This window comes from Schistocerca piceifrons, chromosome X (genome assembly GCF_021461385.2).
Source record: "Schistocerca piceifrons isolate TAMUIC-IGC-003096 chromosome X, iqSchPice1.1, whole genome shotgun sequence".
NCBI classification, from domain to species: Eukaryota; Metazoa; Arthropoda; class Insecta; order Orthoptera; family Acrididae; genus Schistocerca; species Schistocerca piceifrons.
Genome location: NC_060149.1, coordinates 797,291,714 through 797,318,855, shown reverse-complemented (window position 1 = coordinate 797,318,855; position 27,142 = coordinate 797,291,714). Strand labels below are relative to the sequence as shown.

Sequence of the window (27,142 nt, the reverse complement as noted above, 5' to 3'; positions counted from 1 at the left end):
CACTCTTCCAGCACATCTCACAGCAGTCCACAGAGCAAAAGGGAGTTATTTAGGCTTTTGGTCACAATAATGAGACTGGACCGTGAATATATTCTTACAGGTGTACACTGTCTCAGAAATGTTCATTCTTTCACATGTCCTGAACCTATTTAAACCCCATTAATATGGTAAGCATTTGAATGAGCATGTCACTCATTGTTCATTCTGCAAAAGTGGGCTGCATCTACCACTTGCAAAATAGTGGTTCATCTCCACTCTTTCTTCTGGGATAAACCAATGTTATCATTGCTTATGTTTTTAACTACTATATCTTAAGACTGTGTAGAGAACATGCCAATGGGCACTGGAAATCTTTTACAGCATGGTTTTGGCAGAAACTAACCTATCCAGGAACATTGATTCCACAGTTTGCACATCGTACTGGTATTAGCTATGTCCATATACATTTTACATTGAATTTTGGTTGGGAAATAACTGAACATGCCAACAGGGTGCTTTAATGTCTAAAATGAGTTGCTCTGCATTGAGCTGCTAACAATGCAGCACAAATGTCAGGAATATGGTAAAAGGGTGGGAGAGTGGGAAGGGGGGGGGGAGACTTCAAAACTCACTTTATTATTCACATCCCAAAGCTGTAGGCATTAAGTTACTGGTAAAACCTGTTGAAAAAAGTATGTAAACTCTTACCTACCCCCAATCAAACACCTGCAATGACATGGGATAAAATACCTCTAATATTGTCCTCAAGTGGCTCATCATGTGATAACCAATTTAGGCAAATAAAAGCAATCATATGACAGTATGATATAATTTTAGTCAGCAGTTTCTTTGAACAAGGAGCAAGCATTTAGAAGTGCAGTGGCCTATCACTGCACAAAACTGAGGGGATCCTGTTTCCAATAACTGCCACAGATACTGACAGCACCATAACACAAAAGAATCGCCACTACATGTACTGTGAAGGAACTATTTGTTATGGCGTATTAGTGAACATTTTTACCTTAATAGTGGCCTTATATTGCGACAAGTTTCACTAAAATGAATCACCTCCATGGCAGTGAATGAGCAGTTTAATACAGACACCACTGGAAGCTGAAGTGTCAGATTTCATGTACAGTCTCAAAGAAAACATACAACTACATTTTGAGCATCAGAAGGCACAACTGCACAATGAGTGGACTGAAAATGAGCCTTGCTTCAAAGGCAACCACCACTAACTCCACACATTTGGTAAGTACGTAAGTAGAACCAGTATCATTCTTTTGATATCAGATCTTTTAAATGACACTTTCAGCAGGTTGCAAACATACACTTCTTGTTCACTGCCACAGAGTTGAATAATTTTAAAGATACTTTATACAGCACAGGGACATAGTTCCTTGTTGTTGCAGAGTCCAATTTCTTTGTATGGACCATATGGCAAGAGCAATGACGTCCTCGAGTGTAGACACGGTTATAATTGATTCTGCAAGTGTTTACATACAACCTAAAAAGTTTTGTGCATTGTCTGCCCCTATCTATAGCCATAGCAGGCACTCCAATCTCTGCACTGTGGTTTGATTCTCTTGCCTTTTACACAGACTTCCATAATGTGTAAACACAGTAGGAACAAAAGAAACCCTGTACTGGCATACGCCTTCACCATCACACCGGTCAGCACTATGAAACATTTTATAGCAGGTGCTGAACTAGGCATGCCTTTGACAAGATAAGACCAAGACATACCCCAGGCTACGTGGCAATAACGCCCTCTGGGCAGCGTGCATATAGGCCATCTCTCAATTGCAGTACGTCACTACGTGGCATCAGGACTCAGTTCGCATTGCACCTCAACATGTCACACTGTGCTCTAGTCTTCCACACTGATAGTCATCACCTCGCACCTTAGCTAGCTGTGAGGGAACGTTGGTCATTGTATATAGTTGTGACATGGACACGGACAAGATTCAAGAATTAGTATATGTTATTTGATTGCTGTTAACCACAGAACTTCAGATTGGACATCATTGAAGTTAAGAACTCAATTAGTTCCTTTAATTAAGTGTATTTTAAACACCTGTGCATTTTGTGTTGTGAGAGGAAACCGGCCACCCACCTTATCAGCCCACCCTCTCCTCATCCAGCCAGGAAACACTAAAAATTACAGAAGGGCACAGCCACAAAAACCCAGTGTGAATAATTACACAAATATCTCATTGTACACAGAAAGTAAGTTGCTTTTTTTATCATCTTAATTAATGACTCAAACAAAACCTTCTATATTCCACTTTAAAAAAACAGCAGTTTATAAAATAAATCAACTATTAGTTTGCATTTCTGTCTGACAAGGATTATGTTTAAAAACTGTTTAAACTTCCTTCAAAGCCTATCAACCAAAACTGGGGGTAAGAATTGCAGTTCATTGCGGAGTTATCTGACTAACATTAACTTATAAAGCTGGCAGAAAACTATACAATAGCTACATCATTACTTGATTGTGTTAAAACTTGAAGTAAACAAAAGAACATACACCAAATTAAGCAACACAGAAAGACTAAGGCAAAAAGATAAAGCTGTCATCAGATTGAAGCATTGTTTGAACACCATAGTGATTTATCTGGCATGGTTCTATCCAAGAAAGGTGTGCCCTTGCCTTCCTCAAACCTTTAAACGGTATTGGTCAGACCATTTATAAAGGGACCTACAGTTCAACATGGACTTCAAATCAAGCTGCAACTAGGAATTTCTCCACATCAACAGACATTGTCCCAGGTGAAAGAAATAATAAATGACAAAAGTCCTAGGACTGGCTGGGGATCCTCAGACCTTTGGATTTTGTGGCCTGGCACTTAACCCCTGAGCCCCACATAACTACGTAAAAACGATATTATTTTACAATTTGAGTTGGGGCACTTCTACAGACATCAGTTTTATACTCCATATTTCCAACAATGTAAACCAATTTATAGCATATAAGTCAATTTTCATGAGCTATTTGCAACATCAATGACTTCACATGGACCAATATGGTGACAGTTTTACCAACTTTTCCTAAGGACACCTAACTGACAGATAGTATCTAAAGCTTTTAGAAATAACTAAGATTGTTGTCCTAGTAACTCCAGGAAATACAGAGTACACATGACTGACTAGCAAATAAAACACAGGTGTTAAGGTACTACATTTCCATTACACATAACAAGACTGTCTGGACGCCAGACTGAGTTTGCTAAGTGATGAATACCATAAATAGTACTGCAACAGAACTGACAGACCCAATCCAAGTTCCACTGACACTTTGCACATGCTTAATCAAACTGGATGTCTAAAAATAGTCACTAAACAATGAACACCAAGATCTCTCATTCCACTGACTACTGGTTCCTTTCATACAGACAGCATGTGTATTGGTTGTGCACTGGATACAGCAAAAATTCAGCAGTCAGCTATCCCCATTTTTCTTCACAATGGTTTTCTCAATTCCAAATAACTGGTTGGTTCTTTGTGATAAGCCATAGCAAAACTTCCACACTTCTTGCACATTACTAAACTGTCAAATACAAAAATTTTCACTTTTGTATTTTAATGTTGTGATTTTCTTCTAAAAAGACCTATGACATTCCAACTCGTCTAAAAACTTTTCAGGTCTCATTCACAATATCAAACAACTATACACAAGTGAAATGATGGAAAAGTAAGGAGTGGTTCACTGAGCACCTACATTGCCCATAATGAACATTTTTCACCATCTTCTGATCTCCAACATCCTGGAAGCAGGGACTCCTTTCATTACCCAAAGAGGATTCTGCCAAAGGATCTTCAGATTACAGACCCATTTGCATTCTACCAGAATTACCTAAACCTTTAGAATATGTAGTAAATCAGCTTAGTAGTTACTTAACCTCAACTAACCTTTTACATGAATACCAGTCAGGCTTCCAGAAAAAGCTCAGCACGACATCCACTCTAATTAAAGTGACTGATGAACTGACATAAGCTATGGACAGACAAGAGGCGACTTATGTGCTGCTTGGATTTCAGCAAAGCTTTCAACACTCGACTGACATTCTACTAACAAAATTTACAGGTCAATTTTTCTTCAAGCACTGTACAATGATTGCATTCATACCTTATGTCCCACCAAATGTGTGTAATAATCAGAACAAAAATTTCAAAATGGAGGGATGCAGTATCATCGGTCCCTCGGAGATCAATATCAAGTCCATTACTTTTCTCATCATATAAGAAATGACATGTGTGCTACTCTCTCCCACTAAAAATATCACTTATGTGAAGATGACCTTCAGTTATACATAAGTGCAAGTCCAACAAGCCTATACACAGCCATCCAGTATGTAAATATTAACATATTTGCATGATCAGATTGGGCACAGAATACAAACTTGAAACAAAAGCCTTATTCATATAATCTACCCTACCCTTAATCCTAAATGCTATAGAAATAACTTCCTCTTCATTTTCTTTGTCTACAAAGACTTTGCAGGTAATTCTCAACCATCGTTTAAACTGAACACACAACAGCAATGTTTAACGTGCCAGAGTCACTTCATTCACTACAGCAACATAAAATAATATTTCCTCTTGAGCTTTAACAAACTCTGCTTATGGTAGTTTTAGTCTTCAAAGACTTTCATATTAGAACTCTCACTAGCTGGAACTGGTGATGAACGCCTGTGTGCGATACATTTCTGACATTTGTTATTTTTACTAAATCACATCTGTACGATCTTAACATAACAGGAGAAATATTCATTGTCAATAAAGTGAAATCCTCTCTATACTACTACATAACGCAGCCAATTTCTGTATCAATAACACGACTTCAGAACAATCTTTCTCAAAAAATCAGAACAATTAAATTCTTTTCAAAACTCAAGAGACTGTTAATGGTACATTCACCACAACAGCTATTTCTTTGATATATTTGTGGACTGCTCACTCATCACACTTCCCTACCACTTTTCCCTTCGCCTAAGAGTCCTCTATTGAAAGTCTAACAGTTCTTATCACTCTTTTCTGTGGAAAACTGTGCTAGTTTTGTTGATAGTCTAAGTAATTAAGCCTGGTTAGAAGATCTTTCACTATCAGGTACTAACAATGCTTTCTTTTCTGTATTCATGACAAATTTTGAAATGTGTTTTCTGACGAAAGTGAGCAGAGTCCATTCTTGGCTAATCACTAAATCTATTTCCTGGATTACATCAGGCATTAAGACCTCCTGTAGGATTATAAAAAGGCTCATTTCTAAAATGAAGGGCTTCACGGTTCACAGAATATGTAAAGACTAATCAGAAATATATGAACAGGTAATTGCAGAGGCCAAACTACTTGGAAATGATAGCATAATAAGACTGTTGGGCAATAAATTAAAATCTGTACGGGATATTCTAGAAAGTCAAACAGGGAAGATTTAGGGAAAGCAAGAAACTACACTTACAAAGGATAACATTAATATTGCTAAAAAAGACCCACCAAACTACATAAACGAATACCTTATAAATGCTTCACAAACACTTAAGTTTCACTAATCAGGATAAACTTAACTATCTTACACCTGCATACAGTAAGAGATTAGTTCCAACTAGTGAACATGAAGTAGTGAAGGTGATGCAAAGGCTCAAGTCCAACATGTCAGCAGGTTTGGCTGAAGTATCTGTGTCACTTATAATCCATACTGCTTCACACATTGCAAAGTGTGTAATTTATCATTTACCAATGAAGTGCTCCTCCACATATTAAAAATCTCAAGCGATACCTTTAATCCAATGGTGGTAATAGGCATATAGTAGAAAATTATCACCTCTTTTCACTCCTCTCATCATTCTCTAAAGTAACAGATTAATAAAACAACAAATCACCAAGTACTTAAACCAACCACAATCTACTGAATAGTAACCAGTATAGCTTTTGAACATTCATGAATACAGAAAGAGGAATAATGGATTACACAGATAAAAATTAGAAACCTGGATAACAACAGTGCTGTACGAGTTAATTTAGATCCTCCTAAAACTTCTGGCACGGTTAGTCACATTTTTTTGACAAGATGGAATCATTGGGGATAAAAGGTTCGATTTACATCTGCAAAATAGATCAGAGGTTGTGGAACTCTCATCAGTACACTCTAATCATACAATCAGATTAGTATCTGATAAAAAAAAAAAGTCTCATCACAGGTTAATATGTCAGGCCCCCTTCTTACTTATTTAGATAAAATACTTACACCTCATACTGCAGCTAAGATCAGATTATTTGCAGTTGATAGTGTAATATTGAGCACATAAGAAATCCCTTCCCAAAGTGACTGATCAAGTCCTCAACTGCTTACATTCTTCGTCCAATGCCAATAGGCAGATCCTTAATGTGATGAAAACAAATTATATTCAATACGCAAAAGTGAATCGAAACCAAGGTCTCCAACTGGTACTGGGCAGAAAACTTTGCACAAAACTTTGAGGAGTGTATGTCGATCAACACAAATTGGAAGACCATGTAACTATACTCTCCCAGAGACTCAGTTCTACAAGTTTTCTCTGAGAATTATTTATAAAGTTTGCTCCTCAGAAGGTGTTAGAATGGATTAATTTGGTTACTTCCAGTCTCTTGTAGATTATGGATTAGTTTTTTGGGAGGTAAAACTTATAGTCAACTAAAAGAAATTTTTACATTACAGAACAGAGCTACTCAAATAAGTTGCATGAACTTACTGGACCCTCCCTGAATATATACAAATGTGTGTTGATATGGTAGAGCTAAATTTGGAAACCTACAGTCCAACAGTGATTACCACAATTATAACATCCATAACTGTGGGTTCTTCTACGAACAAAAACTTCTTCTCCACGACATGTGAGCAACTTTGGTGTCATTCTTCCTAATGCTCTGCCAACACATATTAAGATGTTGGAGAAGAAAGAAGCAACTTTCATAGCAGTTAATAATCATTTTAATCATTTTTTGTTGAGAAGTGTTTCTGCAAGGTAAGTGAATATGTTAGCTTGCACTAATACTATGCCCTCACTTATCCTGAACACTTTTTAATCCTAATTGATATATCATTTATGCTGCATTTGTCTTTGGAAAAGAATGTTTCTGCTGTTAGTTTTCTGTTTTCCCTGCTTCATAGAGGGCATCTCCTGCAAGATCAGTTGTGATGGGTATAGTTTCAGCAGATGTTCAGGTACTTGCATGTTATTCTCTTCAGCAGTATAATATAATGTACTCAAGTGTATTTTTCATAACTGTAATACAATGAAGTACCATGTCCAGCTATATTGTTTATCCATCTTTCACACACTCTAATATTTTTTATTTATGCATTTATTTTACCTGGCAACATATCTCTGTAGACCAGGTATATGTGGTTATCTTTCCTCGTAATATACAAAGGTGGCTAAGCCAGTGAATGTATTGGACTAGCATTTGGGAGGAGTGGGATTTGCACCCAGGTCAGTCACCCCGACATGGGTTTTCCCAGCTTGCCAAGGCAAATGCTGCAATGGTTCCATTGGTTAGGTCACACCCTACTTCCTGCCTTATCCTACTTTTGTTTATGTTTTATATACGCTTTTGTTATTTCTGTATTTATTACATGTCTGGTATTATACTTAGTGGTGCAAGGACAAATAAACAAATACAATTTCAGTCTTATCTTTCGCTATCCATTGCATTTCTCATAACATGGCCTCAAAGTGTTAAACTAAGCAATATTATTGATATACTTAATGTCCATCATTGCCAATAATTATTATAGCACACATTATTTGTATCAGTGATTGTTCTCACAAAATCTATCAGAGGTACATGACTTAACTGGAAATATGCATAAAAATTAGTAATTTTTTAAAAAATTGTATGTGTTGTTCCTAGTCTGATGTAAGAGAGGACCCTAAAGCTCTTACGTGGTCAGGCTAAATAAATTATGAATACCTGATAAACAGTGCATAAAAGATGAGTGTGCCTTTCAAGTAAAATCCACAAAATTAAGGAATACTGGACACATCTTTCTGTAGTAGCAACACTATGTTAAGATGTCTTTGAGAACTTCAGATACAAATGAAATCCAAGGATTAACCTGATGTCAAATGAATAATTATTAATTCCTATACACAGTAATGTCTTTATAGTGTGCATGATTCACCCAAGACACTCCACCTATTTTTCATAACCAATCAAAAATTTCCAAGAATGGTTTTCATTTCACACTAATACAACAAGAGGTAAGTATTTTACAATCCATGCATTCCCTGACAAGATGTATTGATGTACTTTTGGTATTTAACTACACATAACAAGAAACACACCATGATTGCCACATCACTATTAACGCTTCAGTTTACCTCAAAGAAAGAAAAATCTGCGAACTGTATAGTTCCAGTTTCTTGCAAATATAACATCAGCTTGTGTCTGAAGAGCAAGCAAAGTGAGCAATAATAGAGGTAAACACTATATCACAGCTCACATGTAAATAGTGAAGTACAATTAAAAATGCTACTTACCACAAATACAAATGACCATTTCATTAAACATTTATTAATAACCTGTCACAGATGCAGTACATGTGTTTGGCAACTAGTTTCAAATTAGCTGGCTCTTTTTTGAGGCTACACTGCACAAGTTTGATTCTGACTTAAGGTGGCACATGTTTATTGCAACCATCATCTGTGAACATTTAATAAAGTATGTATTGCCATTTTGATGGTTGTTATTAACATGAGCCAAAACGAAATCATAATCAACCAGTGTCATAAAAGAAATTTAATTTCTTTACTGACTTCAGGCACTTAGTGCCCTTCTTCAGAAGTTTATACATATTGCATTATTTGTGTCAACAATAAGAGGCATACAGCAAAATACCATGGTCATGTGGCTCATAGTGCTTGTACAAAATGAAGGACATGACCATGGCATTTTATGCATATTATTGTTGACACTCAATGTGATAGGTACAGCCTTCTGCGGAAGGGCTCCAAGTGCCCAAAACCAGTAAAGAAACTTAATTTATTTTGTGCAGCTAGTTACTTCTTATTTTATTATATAGAACTACTGTTGTTGAGGGTGGATGAAACAACATCAGGCACTTTCAGAGCAGCCTCAGTAAGCCAGGCTTGAGAATGAACCAGCTAGTTCAAAACTAGTTGCCGAACTTATGTGCTCCAACTTTGACAAATTGTTAAACACTTCATGAAATATTTAAAATGTTGCTGCTCCTGTGTCAACAAAATGTTGAAATTGAAAAAAAATGACCAATTTGGTTTTACAGGAAACTTCTCATTTACAGAGGATATTTAAAATTACAATGTGGCAATGTCTAGCAATTTTTACACTGAAGCAAGGCTTGAGATTACTTTTTGCCTTACTTGTCAACATACCACTAAGCAAAGCTCTCTGGATAGTCCAGAGTTACTCAGTTATATGCCGATTGATGAAACAGGATACAAACTTACTACATCACATTTCAATCTTTCCAAATGCCATTACTGTTTTCAGTGCTAAATAATACAGATGCCCTTTAAGCCACTGACCAACTACTAACATTGAATACCACAAGTAACAAATGCTTGAAGAAATAAAACATAAAACCACTAGCATGATTTTTCAAAGTAATTTTGTATACAGAGTAATAGAAGCAGATTAACTTTTTACAACAGATGTATTTCCCCTTTTGTGCGCAGCAAAAATGTCTGGTTTTTCACATTGTTACAAAAATTTCAACATTAATAGTCAGGAACAAAAATTCATTCAATACTACATCAGCCTCACTCAGAAATTCATTATCCTTTTAAGCTTTTGCTTGCTTTCCTTCTTTCTTTCAGATAAGATTTTGTACAAGTGATTAAGTTCAAATCTTAGTCAAACAAAACACACACACACAAAGTACTATCACTAACACAGTGCAAGGGCTGAAAGGGTAAGGAAAGGAGAGGAAAATAAAGGGGGTAAATTAGAGGAAAATGGTGATGTGTGCACGTGCAAAGGAAGATCATGTTAATCTTGTGAACATTTTGTTGTCAGTTGCTGGAAACGACTGAATTTTGTGCTGCACAAGTAACTACAAGCATTAAGAAATAATATTAAACAGGGAACTCAATGTTATGAATTCGAAATACTATTACAGCTTGTGAATTTGGGACACCATTATCACTTTTCAGCCACCACCTATATAATATACAAATGCCAACAAAACCACCAAATTGTACTGTATGTTATGAGAAAACAGCCTGAGACATTGGAAAACAGCAGATAAAACTATCTGATGGCAACAAGAAAGTAAAGTATAAATCCTTAGGCTTCCCTGGCACTGTGGCTGCAAAACAATTCCTCACACATGCAGCTGGAAAACAAAACATTCACATATCACAATGTCAATGGGGGGTTTCACAATATATAGATTTACTGCTTCCTAATAAACACAGTATCAGGTAAAGATAAAGTATGTCACACAACTAACATGAAGTTTTGGATTCACAAATATTCACCGTAGAAAAACATCTAACAGACATTTGACTTGTCACTTGCATTGATGCAAGTGTGCCGGCACATACAGAGTAAAGTGTTACATTTTTTGTGTGATGGTGTATATTTTGAATTCCACCACATGATTTCCAGTTAAGCACATCAGAAAAACTGCTTACAGATGGATGCCCATCTTTATTAACAACAGACACCCATAATAAATAACATGAAAATACATAATCATGTAACAGATATAAAATGTGTAAACAGCAACATGGAAAAGCGTAATATACTAATTAACTATAACAGCAGAAGCTCACAATTGGGCTACTTAAGTTATTTTTGCTTGCACATAATTTTATTTTACGACATCATGTCCCCTTACAGGAAATTCAGTACATATGACTCTTTATGTGTTTTTTCATCTGGTCCTTTCTAATGAACGAACTTCCACAGTGGTCACACGTAAAATTTTTTACACCAGCATGTATCTTCATATGGCGACTAAGTTGTGTGCTGGAATAATATCCTTTCTGGCAAAGGCGGCAAACATAAGGTCGTTCACCAGTATGGCCTCGCAAATGGATTTCTAAAGACTCCTTGCGTGCATAAGTCTTTTGACATTCATTGCAAGTGAAAATTTCATCCCTTGCATGACTTCGAAAGTGCCTTGTTAGATGGTGACTCAGTGAAAATGATTTTCCACAAATTTTGCATGGGTACGGTTTGCTTCCTGCATGGGAGACAAGATGCCTTGCAAGTTCTGCACTCGAAGAGAGAGTTTTTTTACAGTAATCACATGCAAATTGAGCCTTTCCTGCATGCTGAGCCTCATGCCGCACTAGAGAACGCTTTGATGATAATGCTTTTCTACAAATCTTACAGGAAAATTTTTTAGATATCCTGTGCACCTTTTGATGCAATTTGAGTTGCTCTTTGAAGAAAAATTGTTTGGTACATTTCTTGCAAGAAAATTTTTTCTCTTCCTTATGAATATTTTCATGTCTTCTAAGCAGATTTTTCCGAGAAAAACACTTTTTGCATATAATGCATGAAAATGGCTTGTCTTTAATGTGTACAGCATGATGTTTACTTAAGTCACCTTTACAGTAAAAACTGCTGTTACAAATATCACAACGGAAATTCCTTTCTCTGTCATGATTGCTTTCATGAATAATGAGTAACTGCTCTAGAGGAAATGATCTGTCACATCGCTTACATGGAAAAATATTTTTAGCCCCATCACCAATGCCGCAGGATGATATATCTTCTGAAAAATTAATTATACGAGGATCCACATCAACCACTAAGGATTCAGATTCTTCCATGACCAGAGATCTTGTTTATTGCTACACTCACTTATCACAGTCACACCGTTTTACATTGATGTTTGATTTCAAACACTTCATTTCATAACAACCAATTTGTGGTAACCACAGTTCATAAACTACTTCCCTGAAAACACATTATCAAGATAAGCACAATGATCTAAATCAAAAGAAAAATACATTAACAGTAAAAGTGCAACATGTACATCCTATCAAAACAATAAAACATTTTTCAGGGGATGCATCGAATTAGTGTTCTATTGGCATCATGATATTTGGTTAAAATGTATACACAACAGATCAGCACAGATATGGTTATTAGACCTACATCCAGAATAGAAATTACTATACATAAATTAAGCAAAAAGATTGTTTACAAGCTAATCGTTCCTACAAAATGGTTTTCAGATAAAAATGAAATCTAAAGGAAAGATTCAGTCACTGTTTTACAAGCACCCACTGACCTTGTGACTTAAAATATCACAAGGGGCTCAAGCATGGCATGACAAAATTTATCTCACATTATCAGTTAGTGTAATAACTAACATAACCACATTACTGGCATGAAATCAGTACTTTGTTGGTCACAGGCAGTAGTAAGAGCCTCTATATTGTGTGCACAGTATCAAGACACTTTAGTTGTCAGTCACACCAATTTGTGCTGTGTTCAAAACTTCCTGGACAACAATGACTGTTACGTGGGAGTTTAATCTAACATCAGTGGCAAGCACCCAAATCAGAAAATGTTACGGTCTTGCTCCAAAAAAGATTTGAACATTTTGGTCAGGAGTATCAGAAGCCAAATATTGTAACATGAGTAAGTGAAACAAACAAACTTCAGCTACTGCAATTTCTGAGATACAGGTTTCAGTCTGTAAAAATTTTAACACTGCCAAACTTAAGCAATTCTCAGTACATGCATCCCACATCACAGAACATCCCCACAAACACTAATGAAAACAAGCAAAAAAGCAACTACCACATTGAGCTTACGGCAAACTTGGGCTAATAGTATCATGCCAGAAACAATATGATTTGCAAAGTTACCATGCACCACCTGCAACTACTCCAAGCACTTTGTGCAGTGTGGTCATGAATTCCAGATGTTAATGCAAGAGTGGTGACAAAATTTACGTGCATGTAGAATCGGAGTACAAGAGTGACTGTACTATATAACCCAGTACTTAAGGTGTTGGATGGCTGGTCTGAATGGAAAACACACACACACACACACACACACACACACACACACACACACACACACACACACACACACACTCTCTCTCTCTCTCTCTCTCTCTCTCTCTTGCCTTTGGTTCAAAATACTAATTTTGTGCCAGTAATGGGTGTTATTTTGGTACGAAGATTTGACTGGCTGTTTATCACTTAATCACTGGCAGTGAACACTATGTTCTAAAACATTTTTAAAACTAGGTAACTTACTGCAAATAACTTGGCAGAAATTCTTTAGCACTGTTTGGCATTCTTTTCTTAAAATGAGCTTAAGATGAAATGTCACGTTTAATGCGTATGCACCCAAAATCAAATACATCCATGTATTCAAAAACATCCAGAAAGTCTACTGCAGGGAACAACTACACATACTTTCTGCATCAATTATTTTCTGGTAGTCTCATTCAGCACTAAACGTACTTAAAAAAGTTCTTTTTCCTCATTTATTTTGTGATCACATAACTATTTACTTCTAAAAAGCTTGATATCTAAAATAATGTAAATAGAATAAAAGACCAAGTACATACTAACAATGCAGAAGAAAACTCCAGTCAGACTACATGAAAAACACCAAGTTAACATTAACAGAAGGCAAAGTTTCAGAGTCAAGCCCATCTGATACAGTTTTAATCTGCCATAAAGCTTCAAGGCTTTACTATTATAGTAAAAAATTGCAAATACAATTGTAAACCTAAAAACATTATGTGAAAAAAGAGGCATGGGAAGGGGGAGGAGGGCGGGGCCTCTTATACATATTCATCATCTTCATCTCAAAAAAATTCTGATTACTCTGAGTAATGGAACGTCAATATAAGATTTGCTGTTAATATTTTATGCATTTCACAAAAATAGTGGTGGAAACCAAACTTTTAGCATCTGAAGTTTATTAGTGTACCAGAGAATGTTATTGATGAAACTCTCAACCAAGTATTAATATTTGTACGCGAGTCTCAAACAGTATTTTATAAACTGGAATGCAGCCAATACAATGCTGCACCTCAGTGTATTAAACAAGATTATACGGTTTTAGGACTAGGAATTTCATACTTCTGAACCAATTCATTAGGTTACATATCATTTACATTGAAAAATTACTGAAATACCTCATTTATAAAAATTATCAATGGCCATGTATTCAACTGAGTGAACATTAATTCTCTGCACAATAATGCTCAGATATAGTACCCATGAGGAAGATAACTATTCCAGTCTGTGTGGCCACTTAAATGTTCATCACTCTAAAATTCTAACATTCACTGCATATTTGAGTAGAGTTTATTTCCCACCATTTGTTTCTTTCAGTTTCTAGTTGCCCTTTAGCTTGTGAAAAATATATTGCTTTAAGAATTGGTTTTCAAAGACATTTGGGATATTCTCCAGCCCCTTGCTTGCCATTTACACAGAGGCTTTTGGGATGATCGGCCTTAATGATCTCATGGATGTATACTCATCCAACCTGGACTGCATGTGTGAATGGACTGCGGGAAAAAGGCTATAATACACACAACAACTTACACTTATTTGCATCTTACAAGTTTAGATGTGTCCTTCACAGTCAACGTTTCCTAATGGCATATTAGCACTAATTTGTGTTACACTTTCATTAAGGCAGTTCCATCGCAATTCATGTAGGTGTAAACATTGTTGTCATTACAGACAGAACCACTTAAACACTTGATTTGACTGAAACGGGGCTAAACAGTCCTGCGACAGAAAAACAACAATACTCCTGTGCGTGCTGCTAGACGCTACTGACGTCACACTGGTCTTCCATCTATCGGCTGAATCGGGTTCTACAATATAAAATCTTTCGTGCGACGTCAGTTTCTCCCTTTCGCTTATCCTGTTCCGTTGTCAAAAATGACATCACTGTATTAAACAGCTCGTTTTTCTCACTGATTTCTTGTCGCGAGCTTTCGACATTGCACGAAAAGGATCAGAAGTTGTAAGTAGTAGCTACAGTCTTCTTCGACAGGGATTTTTCGAGAACGCCTTATAATACTATCCTTAACGTGGCATTTCCGTAATCCATATATCGTATCTGCTGCCGCCGCCCTAACACATTTCGCAGTCATAGTAAAAAAAGAATGAGAGGTGGGGTTACATTACATTTGATTTGATTTACACCACCGATCATCGCAAAAGCTATAAAAACTGGCCAACAAGGTATTCATTACTAGGAACTCTCTGACACTTCATTTGAAACTCTTTCCCCACAGAAATGAAATCATAGTCGATTTATTATTTAAAAACACCGGGTAGTTTGCTATCATAATCCATTCCGCAATGATTTACGCCTAAAGTAAGTTTAACATTAGAACGTAAGAAAAAGAAGCCCAAGCTTACACGGTCACGAACCTAATTATGTTCGCTTGTATAGAGAACTGAAACGTGAAACAGTAGACAGCTGTTTCCAACAACTATGATTCGGTTGGTAACAGCACACAACACCCTCTTGCGTTACTACTACACTGGGTGACAAATATTGCAAACCCGTCTGTTTTCCCTTGGTTCTCTTTCATTCCCTACTGTCTCTGTCAAAAAGTCGATCTTTCACTAAATGGTACGCAAAAATGATATCGAGAATCGTTGGCTGCACTTTGCGAGTGGCTAAATTTGGGTAAGTGCAGACACCCTCCCAACACATTAAAAAATATTTGAACGTTTGTGGGCCTATCTAAAATTTACTCCAGCTCTTGATGTAGGAACTAATTTTTTAGGACTTCTTAAAGTTTACTTCTCCTGTCGGTGCGAGACCAGTAAGACGAAGCGTGCCGGTAAGTCAAATTTGATTAATTTGTCGTGGCCTTGTTAAAGGAACCATGTTGATATTTGCCTGGAGAAAGTTGACAAAATCCAGATGGCCAGGGCGACGTCTGAACTCTACTAACCTCAGTTAGGAAACCAGTGTCCGTTAGCACTGACTGTCCAATAATTCTCTATGGTACGAAACTACTAAAACATCAGCTTCGTGTTGGTAATTGCACACCTCCTTGGTTTAGCCAGATATAAACGTAACTGGCTATTCCAATTTATGTTTATTCTATGGAAAGTCCCATTCGGAAGAAGTAATGGAGCCAAAAAAATTACTCGCTACATATTTCTATAGAAGTGTAAGAAACGGAAACGGCAACAACATTTTAGATGAATTAGGAATAACGCAAACGAATTTTCAGAATAACAGCTCCTTTTAATAACCTTGAATAACAGTTATGAGATGAAATCTGATAGTGCGTTTTACTGGAGAACAGAACAGTAAAAGAAAAATTTAGCATACTCTATATATATGGACGAGGATTGAGTTATATTGTGAGAACACTAAAAAAGCTAAATCTAATGTACTGTTATCACAGTTGCGTTTTTCTCGAAAAGAGCAATTATGCCACGCAATGTTGCCATTGCATAACATTTAAAGTCGCTAGCTACTAGGTAAGTAAAATAAGGTTCACTAAAAATTGGTTAGATGCCGCTAAACTTTATTTAGAGCAAATATATTTTGGGGGTTAGAAATTATTTTCGGCTCTTGGGCATTGCCAGACGATAATGTAGGCTACTACAAGAGATTTTTAATTATACTGTTTAGCTTTTATTCTAATGATATTTAACAAACTTTGTACGAAAGATTACAAATTATATTAATGTACTGATATATGGTACTGAAAGCATGTTATTATTTTAACAACAAAATTGGTTTTAACATATGCAGAGTTACAAAAACTTGAAAAAAATTACATTTGTGAACCATACCTTTAACTAAAACTGCAATTATTTGGGCCTCAGGCTCTCGATTTGAAAGAAAGAACATAAAAGTATCTTTTTAGCTATTAAAATTTTCTAGTTGTTACTATACAAATGAGATCATTACTAAAATAAAATATGTACATTGTGACCTTTTAAACATGTTACATTCAAAGCCCAGATAATGCACGCTTAACTCCGATTTTTATTATAAGACCAATCCTGAAACTTCCAAAAGAATCGCCTGTTCTGTATATAAACGTCAGTCCCACTCAAACTATGTAAGGAACAGCCAACATTTGGCGATATCACTGCTGGTCGCTTAGTAAAAGTTATTTACAAATATGAGTACACTGTTTGAACTTTTGATGTTACATGTCATGGTGTATATATTACACTTTGCTTTCATAGCAGAAAATATATTTACCTAAATTTCAAAATCATATAAGAAATTTCCAAGATTATCAACTGCATTAACTAAAGAAGAAGTTGAAGCCTCTACAGTTTCTGCTGGTCTTCCTTTAGCGACTTGATTAATTACTTCTTCTGGGAGACCATAAGTCGAGCAACATACGTTTTTAATATACAGTTGAGCTCAGATGAGAAGAAGAGAATATGCAGTTTGTTCAGAGTCTGTTCCAAAATTTCTCATAATATTCATTGCGCAAAACATCCTTCTTTCTTTAGCTTTAGAATATGATACGAATAGAACGGCAATAACTAAATTACTTAAATCCTGGAAGATGTTTATTCTAATGGTATTAGTATATTTGGCTCCTTTAGCCCAAAAGAAAATAGTGTCCCGATTTAGCGGCTTTCAATGAATGAAGTGAATAGTTTGCCACTGCTGCAAGATTATGACAACTTTTTCTTCAGAGTATCCCATTTCCTTTACAAGATCAATTAATGAACTGTCTTTTGATTGCTTCAAAGTTTATTCCTCACTCATATACATCATTTTTTCTAAAGCTTTGTCACTGACTGGATGTGGTTTTTGGATTTCTTCTCCTAACTTCACATAAAAATAAACACAGCTTTTTTCCTTCAATACAGAAATTATGATTTACGAGAAGTTTCTGCACATATGACTCAAAAAGATATCTGCAGTAGAGGACAAGATTGAGGTGCTCTCTAATTTTGAGATCTGTGTAGTCTTGGTCAGTTGCTGCTGCCATTGGCAACAGAATTATTTGGCAGAATGAACATAAAAAAGCCATTAAAGAACTTAACAGTTTTATAGGGTTTGCTTTTTCACTCTCGAAGATTTTGATTGTCTGCTGTACCTTACCGATAATAGTTTTCAGAAAGTAAATATAGATTCGATTCTGTTCATGTGAGCATGGAGGTATATTCTTACCTCCATGCATGTGAGTACGTATCACAAAGCATCTCTGCTGTGTGACATCGATCATTGGTAGTCATACAATGCAATTTTAGTTCATCCCACTTTGATAAAATTCTTGCCATAGCCAGGTCGGTAGAGAGTTACCATATGTCACATGCCTTCAGTATTTTTAATGGTACATCTCTACAATTTATTAGCTCCAAAATATTTTTGTGCTCAATTTGGCACTCTGACGAGTATTAGACCAATTGTGGGTTTCCCTGGCAAGAAACTCTATTTTCGTGGCAAAGTAATTTCTTATACATGTGTTACTGCCACCTGTAATGAGTGACAGACACAAAATATCAAAATTAGGTGTGGAAGATTATGTTGCGTTTTCAGAATTGTATACACCTGGAACCAATCACGATCAACTTTGATTCCTTCAGGAACTGTTGTGCACAGCGACCATAAAATGTAAGGGAGGAGAAGCACACAGCAGTGAGTCCCAATGCCATTAGTTTTTATTATACTTGCAAACATAGATATTGGCTATAAATAGCCATCTTCAATGCATTTTCGTTACAACTCAACAGATTCACAGCACAGTCTGTTGAGTCCTAACGAAAATGCACCAAGATGGCTATTTATAGCCAGAAGCTAGATTTGCAAGTAAAATAAAAACTAATGGGATTGTGACTGACTACTGTATGCCTCTCCTTTGTACTAATCATGATAGCTGCATGGTTGGTTCCTGTGCAATTAAATTTTGTGATTTAAGGTCATGAACTTTTAAACACTGTATCAGTGCTGATACCACCCTAACAGCATCAGAACTCTCCGGCGACTGTAAAGGTAAAAACGCAGACACTCCTTTTTTCTTTTAAACTAAATTATCTTATGACGATCCCGAGATATTTCCTGATGCTTACATCTGTTGACTCATCTAATAATAAACTATATTTCTGATCACCTGTGTCACTTGGGAGTGCCTTTCTGAAATGAGCTTCTAGAATATAATTTATCAGCTCTGTGAATTTTTCTTCTGTGTAATTGCTTGTCATTTGTCGATTTCGAATCGTTAAAGTATTTTTTACACACATCATTCAAGTGATCGATATTGGAAATTGATCCATTTCAGCAATGCACAAAGCTAATGTACACTCAGGTGTCGCACAAGAATTACGTGTTGTTACTGGTACTAGAGAAAATGTTGTTTTGAGAAGTTAGTTCATATTTTGCTCTGTGTTTTTTCGTTTCCAAATGCTTCTTCAAATGTTAAGTTTTGGATACATTTTGGACTGACAATAGCTACAATAGGCTTTTGTTGAGTTATCTGGCATAGGCTTCAACAATGCTTGAACTCCACATAGTTTTCCCACTCTTTTCTGTTACTCTGTCTGTAGATCTTTGTTTTAGGTGGCACTTCCATGATTTTTTATAACTACATTAAATCCACACAATAACTATCGTTACACAATCAAAACAGATAATTTGTAAACAACTGTAAGAACTAATTACACTGCAACACAATGACACAGCTAAAATCAATATAACTTTTCAAACATTCTAATGTATACAACTATGAGAACTAATGTCACTGCAACACATCGATATAGCGAAAATGTATATGACAATCCAAACAGTCCAGTTCCAATACATTATTTGTGTTCTCACTCATTGTTGAGCCATGAAGCACCCACAGTTTCTCTGCAGGTTCTCTACTGTAGTGCCACCTAGCGTATGACATGTGAAACGATTGTGCACTGTGTAAATGAAGAGCAGAAGCAAATTCAAAATAAAAATGCAGTCATATTTTTAACTCCTTATGGCACTATAAATTGCAGCAGTTGTCAAAAATGTAACTTTTTCTATTTCCAAAGAATGCTGATAGAAACGTGAATAATTATTATAGGGATTAAAAGAAATGCTCATTTCAGTGTACTTACACTTTTTAGGCTTGTGAGAAACTGTTTAACATTTTTGTTCATTCCTACTGTCATCAGAAATTTGATTCTTATGTCACATTAGACAGCATTATGCGAATATAACCTACGAGTTAATTAAAATCTCTAGCAGATACTGCAATGTAAAAGTGTTTTGCGGTACAGTACGCATGTTTTGAGTTTTTTCCCATGGAGTAATTTTTTTCCATCCCAAAAAGGGAATTAGGGAAGTAAAGTACTGTTGATATTTACTAGGAATAGAAAATTAGTACAACACTACCATACTTTAACTTCTGAAGGGATTTTATATTTCGAGAGGCCTGAATGTGCTCCAGAGCAGGACTCTAACTTCTTCTGCTTGTATTACAGAATTGAAGATAGACAGAGTATGAGATAACTTTCTTTGTATCATGTGTGTTACTCTGTAAATCATCATATTAAACTCTGAACTATTTTAAGCTGGTGAATATTTCGTGTACTGAGATTAATAAATGGACTTAGTTTGACTACAATTTGGTTTGGGGATTTTGCTACCCTTCTTGTGATGCTCTCTACATAACTCTCTCAAATTTCATAAGGGTATTTACTGTCTCTATTTTAATTAAATATCGTAGGACGTCTTCCTGTTTATTTGAGATGTCCCTTCCTGTATAAACATTATTCAACATAATTTTCTGTTATCTACATCAATTACAGTTACAATAGAACTCTTGTTATTAAATTATTCATTTAACTTTTATTGTATATTAAGTGTATTTTATTAACTCACAATTCTAGCGAATACATAGAATATTTGACTGCATGATCACAGATACAGATCATTATCTGCAGCGAATTAGCTGTGGGGCATTAAGACAGACAAGCACAGCTCGACACAATGACTAACTCGAACTAGTCTTTGTAAACAGAGGTGTGCATAGCCCAAGTAACTAAAAATATGAGTAACCACGGGTAGAGATGCAGCAGGTTTACTTGTATTTGATGTTGTTAGAGCAACTACCCTAACAGTAACCGTTTGGTACCGTTGTATTATGTCCCCAGGAACATTGTTGAACATAAGGTATTTGACTCTGAATCACAATACACTACACTCAAAGATAAATTCAGCTTTTGTGGACTTGATGGTATAGTTAATCATTGGATACTGCCATACTTAACCAAAAGAATGCACCTACTTTTACTTAATAATTCAACCAATACAAGCAGAGGTTATTTTTCTGAAAGTGTAGAAATCACTTATGGGTTTCCACAAGGTTCAATCTTAGGCGCACTAATGTTTCCTATTAATGTAAATGACCTCCTGCCTAATATACAAAAGAGCAATTATTTCTTTTTGCAGGTAACACTAGTATTTAAATCAATCCAGACACATATGCAGCAATAGAAGAAATGATAAATAATATTCTTATAAGTACTGTTGAGTGATTTTCTGGAAATGGTCTTACTCTTAATTTAAAAAAAGTACAACATATTCAGTTCTGCACATCTAGAAATACTACAGCAGTGGTGAATGTAATACATGGCATGTAAATCATAACTAGAGTGAAAAATTCAACAATTTTAAGTGTCCATAATGATGAGAATTGAACTGGAAAACACATATATAGATACCTCAAATAAGTCAGTTCAGCCATATTTGCACGTCAAAGCATTGTAAATCTTGAGGAGACACAAATCAGTTAACATATTTTGCATATTTTTCAGTCAGAAACGAAATATAGAATTAATAATTTTCGGTTATAACTCATCATGAAGAAAGAAAATATTTATTGTTAAAAAATGTCCTGCAAGAGTAATATGTTGTGGTCACTCGTGATCGTCTTGTAGACTTCTGTTTAAAATTTTTAGGTATTTTAATTACTACTTGACAACACATCTACCCCCTTTTTAAGTTTGTCATCCGCCCCCCGTAACTGAGTGGTCAGTGTGACAGAATGTCAATCCTAATTGCCTGGGTTCGATTCCGGGCTGGGTTGGAGATTTTCTCCGCTCAGGGACTGGGTGTTGTGTTGTCCTAATCATCTTCATTTCATCCCCATCGACGCACAAGTCGCCGAAGTGGCGTCAAATCGAAAAATTTGCACTGGGCGAATGGTCTACCCGATGGGAGGCCCTAGTCACACGACATTTACAGTTACATTAAGTTCGCCATAAATAAATCACTACAGCACAACAGAGACAGTGATATACATAATTACGATTTGAGAAGAAAAAGTGGCATTCATTATTATCAGAATGAAATTTTCACTCTGCAGCTGAGTGTGTGCTGATATGAAACGCCCTGGCAGATTAAAACTGTGTGCCGGCCCGAGACTCGAACTCGGGATTGTTGCCTTTTGTGGGCACATGCTCTACCAACTGAGCTATCCAAGCACGACTCACGACCCATCCTCACAGTTTTACTTCCACCAGTATCTCGTCTCCTACCTTCCAAACTTCATAGAAGCTCTCCTACGAAACTTGCAGAACTAGCACTTCTGGAAGAAAGGATATTGCAGAGACATGGCTTTGCCACAGCCTGGGGGATGTTTCTAGAATTAAATTTTCACTCTGCAGTGGAGTGTGGGCTGGTATACTTCTGTGAAGTTTGGAAGGTAGTAGACGAGGCACATTCATTATTTCAATTATGGTTGTCTTTAGCTGAAAAGGGTGCTCAGCACTTCTAACAAATTTTTTGTTACTTACCCCCAGATATAAAACGTCAGACACACAGCAAAATCAACTTTAAAAGCAGACTGAATAGGTTTCTCCTAGACAACTCCTATTCCATAGAATAATTTCTATTTATATAGGTTGGTAAAGGTGTTGTGTATGAATTACTAATTCACAGCTGCATTAACAAAATATATCTACATCTACATCTACATGACTATTCTACAATTCCCACTTACCTTCCTGGCAGAGGGGTCATCGAACCAACTTCAGACTATTTCTCTAGCGCTCCACTCTCGAATAGCTCTTGGGAAAATTGAATGCTAATCGTTCTCTACGAGCCCTGATTACTCTTATTTTATTATGATGATCATTGCTTCCTATGTAGCTTGGCGTCAATAAAATATTTTCGCATTCATGGGAGAAAGTTGATGATGGAAATTTCGTGAAAAGATCTCGTCACAGTGTAAAACGCCTCTGTTTTAATGATTGTCACCCGAACTCACTTATAATATCTGTGATACTCTCTCCCCTATATCGCGATAATACAAAACGAGCTGCCCCTTCTTTGGACGTTTCCAATGTCCTCCAGCAATTCTATCTTGTAAGGAACCCATAACACACAGCAATACTGTAGCTGAGGATGGACATGCTTAGTGTAGGCAGTCTCTTTTAGTAGACCTGTTTCAGCTTCTGGTTTTAGTTGTTTGTAATCGTAATTCCTAGGCATTTAGTTTAATTGACAGCCTTTAGATTTGTTTGATTTATTGTGTAACCGAAATTTAACGGATTTCTGTTAGTACACATGTGCATGACCTCACTCTTTTCCCTATTTAGAGTCAACTGCCTCTATTTGTGCCACACAGATATTGTGTCTAAGTCATTTTGCAATTGGTTTTGATGTTCTGATGGCTTTACTTGTTGGTTAATGACAGCACCATGTGCAAACAATCAAAGAGGGCTGCTCAGAGTGTCTCCTAAATCGTTTATATAGATTACGAGCAGCAGAGGGCCTATAAAACTTCCTTGAGGAACACCAGATATCATTTGTGCTTTGTGTGATAACTTTCTGTCGATTACTATGAACTGTGAGCGTTGTGACAGGAAGTCACTAGTCCTGTCACACAACTGAGATGATACTTCATAGACACGCAGTTTGATGGGAAGTCTCTTTGTGAGGAACGGTGTCATAAGCCGTCTGGAAATCTAGAAATATATAATCATACTGAAATCCCCTGTCGATAGCAGTCATTACCTGACGTGAATAAAGAGCTAGTTGTATTTCACAAGACAAAATTTTCTAAATCCGTGCTGACAATGTGTTTCTTTAGGTAATTCATAATATTTGGAGGCAGTATATGTTCCGTAATTCTACTGCACATCAGCATCAGTGATAAGGGTCTGTAATTCATCAAATTATTCCTGTTTCCTTTTTTTATGCTATTAATGTGGCCTACGCAACTTTCCTATCTTTAGGTAAGGATCTTTCATCGAGTGACCAATTGTGTATGGTTCCTGAGTATTTAGCTGTTACATCAGCACACTCTGAAAGGAACTTAACTGGTATACATTCTGTACTGGGGGACTTGCCTTTATTAAGTCATTTGAGTTGCTTCGTTACACTGAGGATATCTACTTCTAAGTTCATGTTGTAACATCTACTTTGTCTTCTTTGTTGAAGGAATTTCGGAAAACTGTGTTTAATAACTCTGTTTTAGTGGCAATGTCATCAGTAATATTACCGTTCGTATCACATTGCTATTGATTGTGTCTTGTAAATGCTCAACATGTAGCCATATTTACATGTGAATATGTAATATGAATGTAAAACGACTAGTTCCACATCATTACAAATAATCATATAAATGAAACATTGAAATAAAAAACTAATTAACTAATGCCACTGAAACTTTTATGTATATCACTCGTGTTTGCAGTGATGTGAGAATTAAGTTGGGTCAGCACTTGTGGTTCTTCCTTTGCAGAGGAACATTTCTTCTATTGTTTCATGTCCTCAATTTCGGTTTCTGTGTCACCTGTGAGTGTCTGTAAGACTTTGGTACCACTTACAGCTTTTACATATGACCAGATTTTCTTCAGGTTTTGTGTGGATTCTTTTGTTCTGATTCTGCAGCGTTACTCTTTGAAGGATTTGACACTCAAATGTCTTTCATTTGTAGTCCTATGCTTTGCTTTAGACCAACAGTGTAGCAGTCACTATTTGTTGTAGAAGTATCTTTACAGAGACAGTGTTGCATGAAGAGCCCTTTCTCACTCATTGCCTATATGCCTTTATTGCCTTCTGCTTCGGTCTCCATACTCAATTTGATGTTGGTATGAATGGATTTCCTATCCCCAAGGAAATCATAGAGTTTGTTCCTTCCATGTAGACAAATGATGAATGTGCCGTCTTCATAATGGGAAAAGAAAGTGGATTTGATTCGAATGACTTCAGGGCTTCTTTGGTGAAGTGCTCCATATACAAATTCGATGAGTGGCGATACGATTTTAATTCTGGAGAGGAGACTTAACATTGCTTCCACCCCTGTGTTCTCATCCTTCGTGGACATTGGCAGCGCAGTTGAATTGATGCTGGTGCAACTACTGCTGGAAACAGATGAAGAAGTTCGTCGTGAAACCTGCCATGCTCGGAGGAGAGTTAAGCCTATCAACTGGTGAACGAACAGGTTCTCTATGCGATATTACAGCAGTGTTCTGTTTCTAGCTAACGTAGTCTGAGGTTCCTTGCCTTCCAGAGTGCACCATTGTGAATAGCGACTTTTCTGTGTGCTACTGCGTAGAATCAAAACTGCCGCTATGCCCCACAGATGTGTTAACAACACCATCAATTTTTGTTACGCATAAGGAGATGCAGTTTTTGGACAAAGAAAACAAACATTGTCCCAAGCAGCATGTTTCGGATGACATATAGGGGACGAATGAAGACATGGGCTCCTCCTGATTGGTGTACAATATTTTCATTAACTATACGAGCATGAATGAAAGGAAAAAAAATTCCATGCGTTTTGCAGTGCAGGCCATTTGGCGCGAATCTACGAACCATATAAAGGATTGCTGCTTCTGCTTGGTGCCTCCGCTTAGTAAAGGATTTAACAAGAAAAAGAAGAGCGTCATACAGTATCTTAATGTACCAAGTGTGATGCGACGAGTGGGTGGAGTGGGTGTTCCAAATCCTCCAGTAGTTACAACAATAAATTTCTACAGTGACAGTGAAGATGAAGACCAGTCAGATACATACCATCCTTCCGCATCTAACGACCTATGTTTACACCAACATCATCTAGTGAAATAAACAAAAAGACGCAAAGTGAACTCAGAGATCTTGTTAGACAGTTGGACCTTCCGAAACATAAGGCTCAACTGTTGTTATCTCTTCGTGTAATGGACTGGAATCTTCTGGAAAATACAGCTCGAGAATGTTCTTTTCACCAGTGTCAAAAGCCACTCGAAAGATTTTTCAACGCAACAAATGTAATAACATTCTGAACAGATTTTGAGAGTTTAATGCAAGAACTCAGTATCACTTATATAAACAGGACGATTGGAGGCTTTTCATAGATGGTTCCAAAATTGTTTTGATAGCTGTGCTATTACATACTGGCAACATACTTCTTCCCATCCTAGTGGCATATTCAGCCCTAAAACAGAAAGTTAAATCATGATGACAGATATTTTACACAGTATCGACAATAATAAGCATCAATGGCTCATATAATGAGGTGACAAAAGTCATGGGATAAGTCCTAATATCGTGTCGGACCTCTTTTGCTCGATGTAGCATGGACTCAACAAGTCGTTGGAAGTCTCCTGCAGAAATACTGAGCCATGCTGGCTCTACAGCCATCCATAATTGCGGAAGTGCTGCTGGTGTAGGATTTCGTGCTTGAACTGACCTCTCAATAATGTCCCGTAAATGTTCTATGGGGTTCATGTTGGGCGATCTGGGTGACCATATCATTTGCTCAAATTTTCAATAACGTCCTTGAAACTAATTGTGAACAACTGTGGCCGAATGTCATGGCATGTTGCCATCCATAAAAACTCTATTGTTGTTTTGGAACCTGAAGTCCATGAATGGCTGCAAATGGTCTCCAAGTAACCAATAATAACCATTTCCAGTCAATGATGGGATCAGCTGGACCAGAGGACCCTGTCCATTCCATTCAAACACAGCTCATACCATTGTGGAGCCACCACTACCAGTGCCTTGTCGAGAACTTGGATCCATGGCTCTGTGGATTCTGTGCTACACTCGAACCCTACCATAAGCTCTTACCAACTGAAATTGTGACTCATCTGACCAAGCTATGGTTTTTCAGTCATCTATAGTCCAACCGATACGTCACCAGCACAGGAGAGGCACTGCAGGCAATGCCGTGCTGTTAGCAAAGGCACTCGTGTGAATCATCTGCTGCCATAGCCCATTAACATCACATTTTGCTGCA

General features: G+C 36.7%; 1 protein-coding gene across 3 annotated transcripts; it reads right to left on the bottom strand.

Annotated features, from left to right (window-relative positions):
- Positions 1-8,479: 8,479 nt before the first annotated feature.
- On the bottom strand, positions 8,480-15,551 carry LOC124722956 (gastrula zinc finger protein XlCGF52.1-like). 3 transcript variants are annotated; one of them, XM_047248123.1, is made up of 2 exons: positions 14,532-15,551; positions 8,480-11,910 (listed from the first exon to the last, which is right to left on the bottom strand). In XM_047248123.1, exon 2 carries the CDS (start codon positions 11,781-11,783, stop codon positions 10,848-10,850), a length of 936 nt encoding a protein of 311 aa, XP_047104079.1. In that variant the 5' UTR covers positions 11,784-11,910; positions 14,532-15,551; the 3' UTR covers positions 8,480-10,847. The 3 variants fall into 3 exon arrangements, with proteins under 3 accessions (XP_047104079.1, XP_047104080.1, XP_047104078.1); XM_047248124.1 differs by having other exon boundaries at positions 15,363-15,551; XM_047248122.1 differs by having other exon boundaries at positions 15,375-15,551.
- Positions 15,552-27,142: the final 11,591 nt, after the last annotated feature.

What these genes read in the sequence shown, in the direction of transcription:
- LOC124722956 (XM_047248123.1), bottom strand. Translation starts at nt 11,783, where the DNA reads ATGGAAGAATCTGAATCCTTAGTGGTTGATGTGGATCCTCGTATAATT.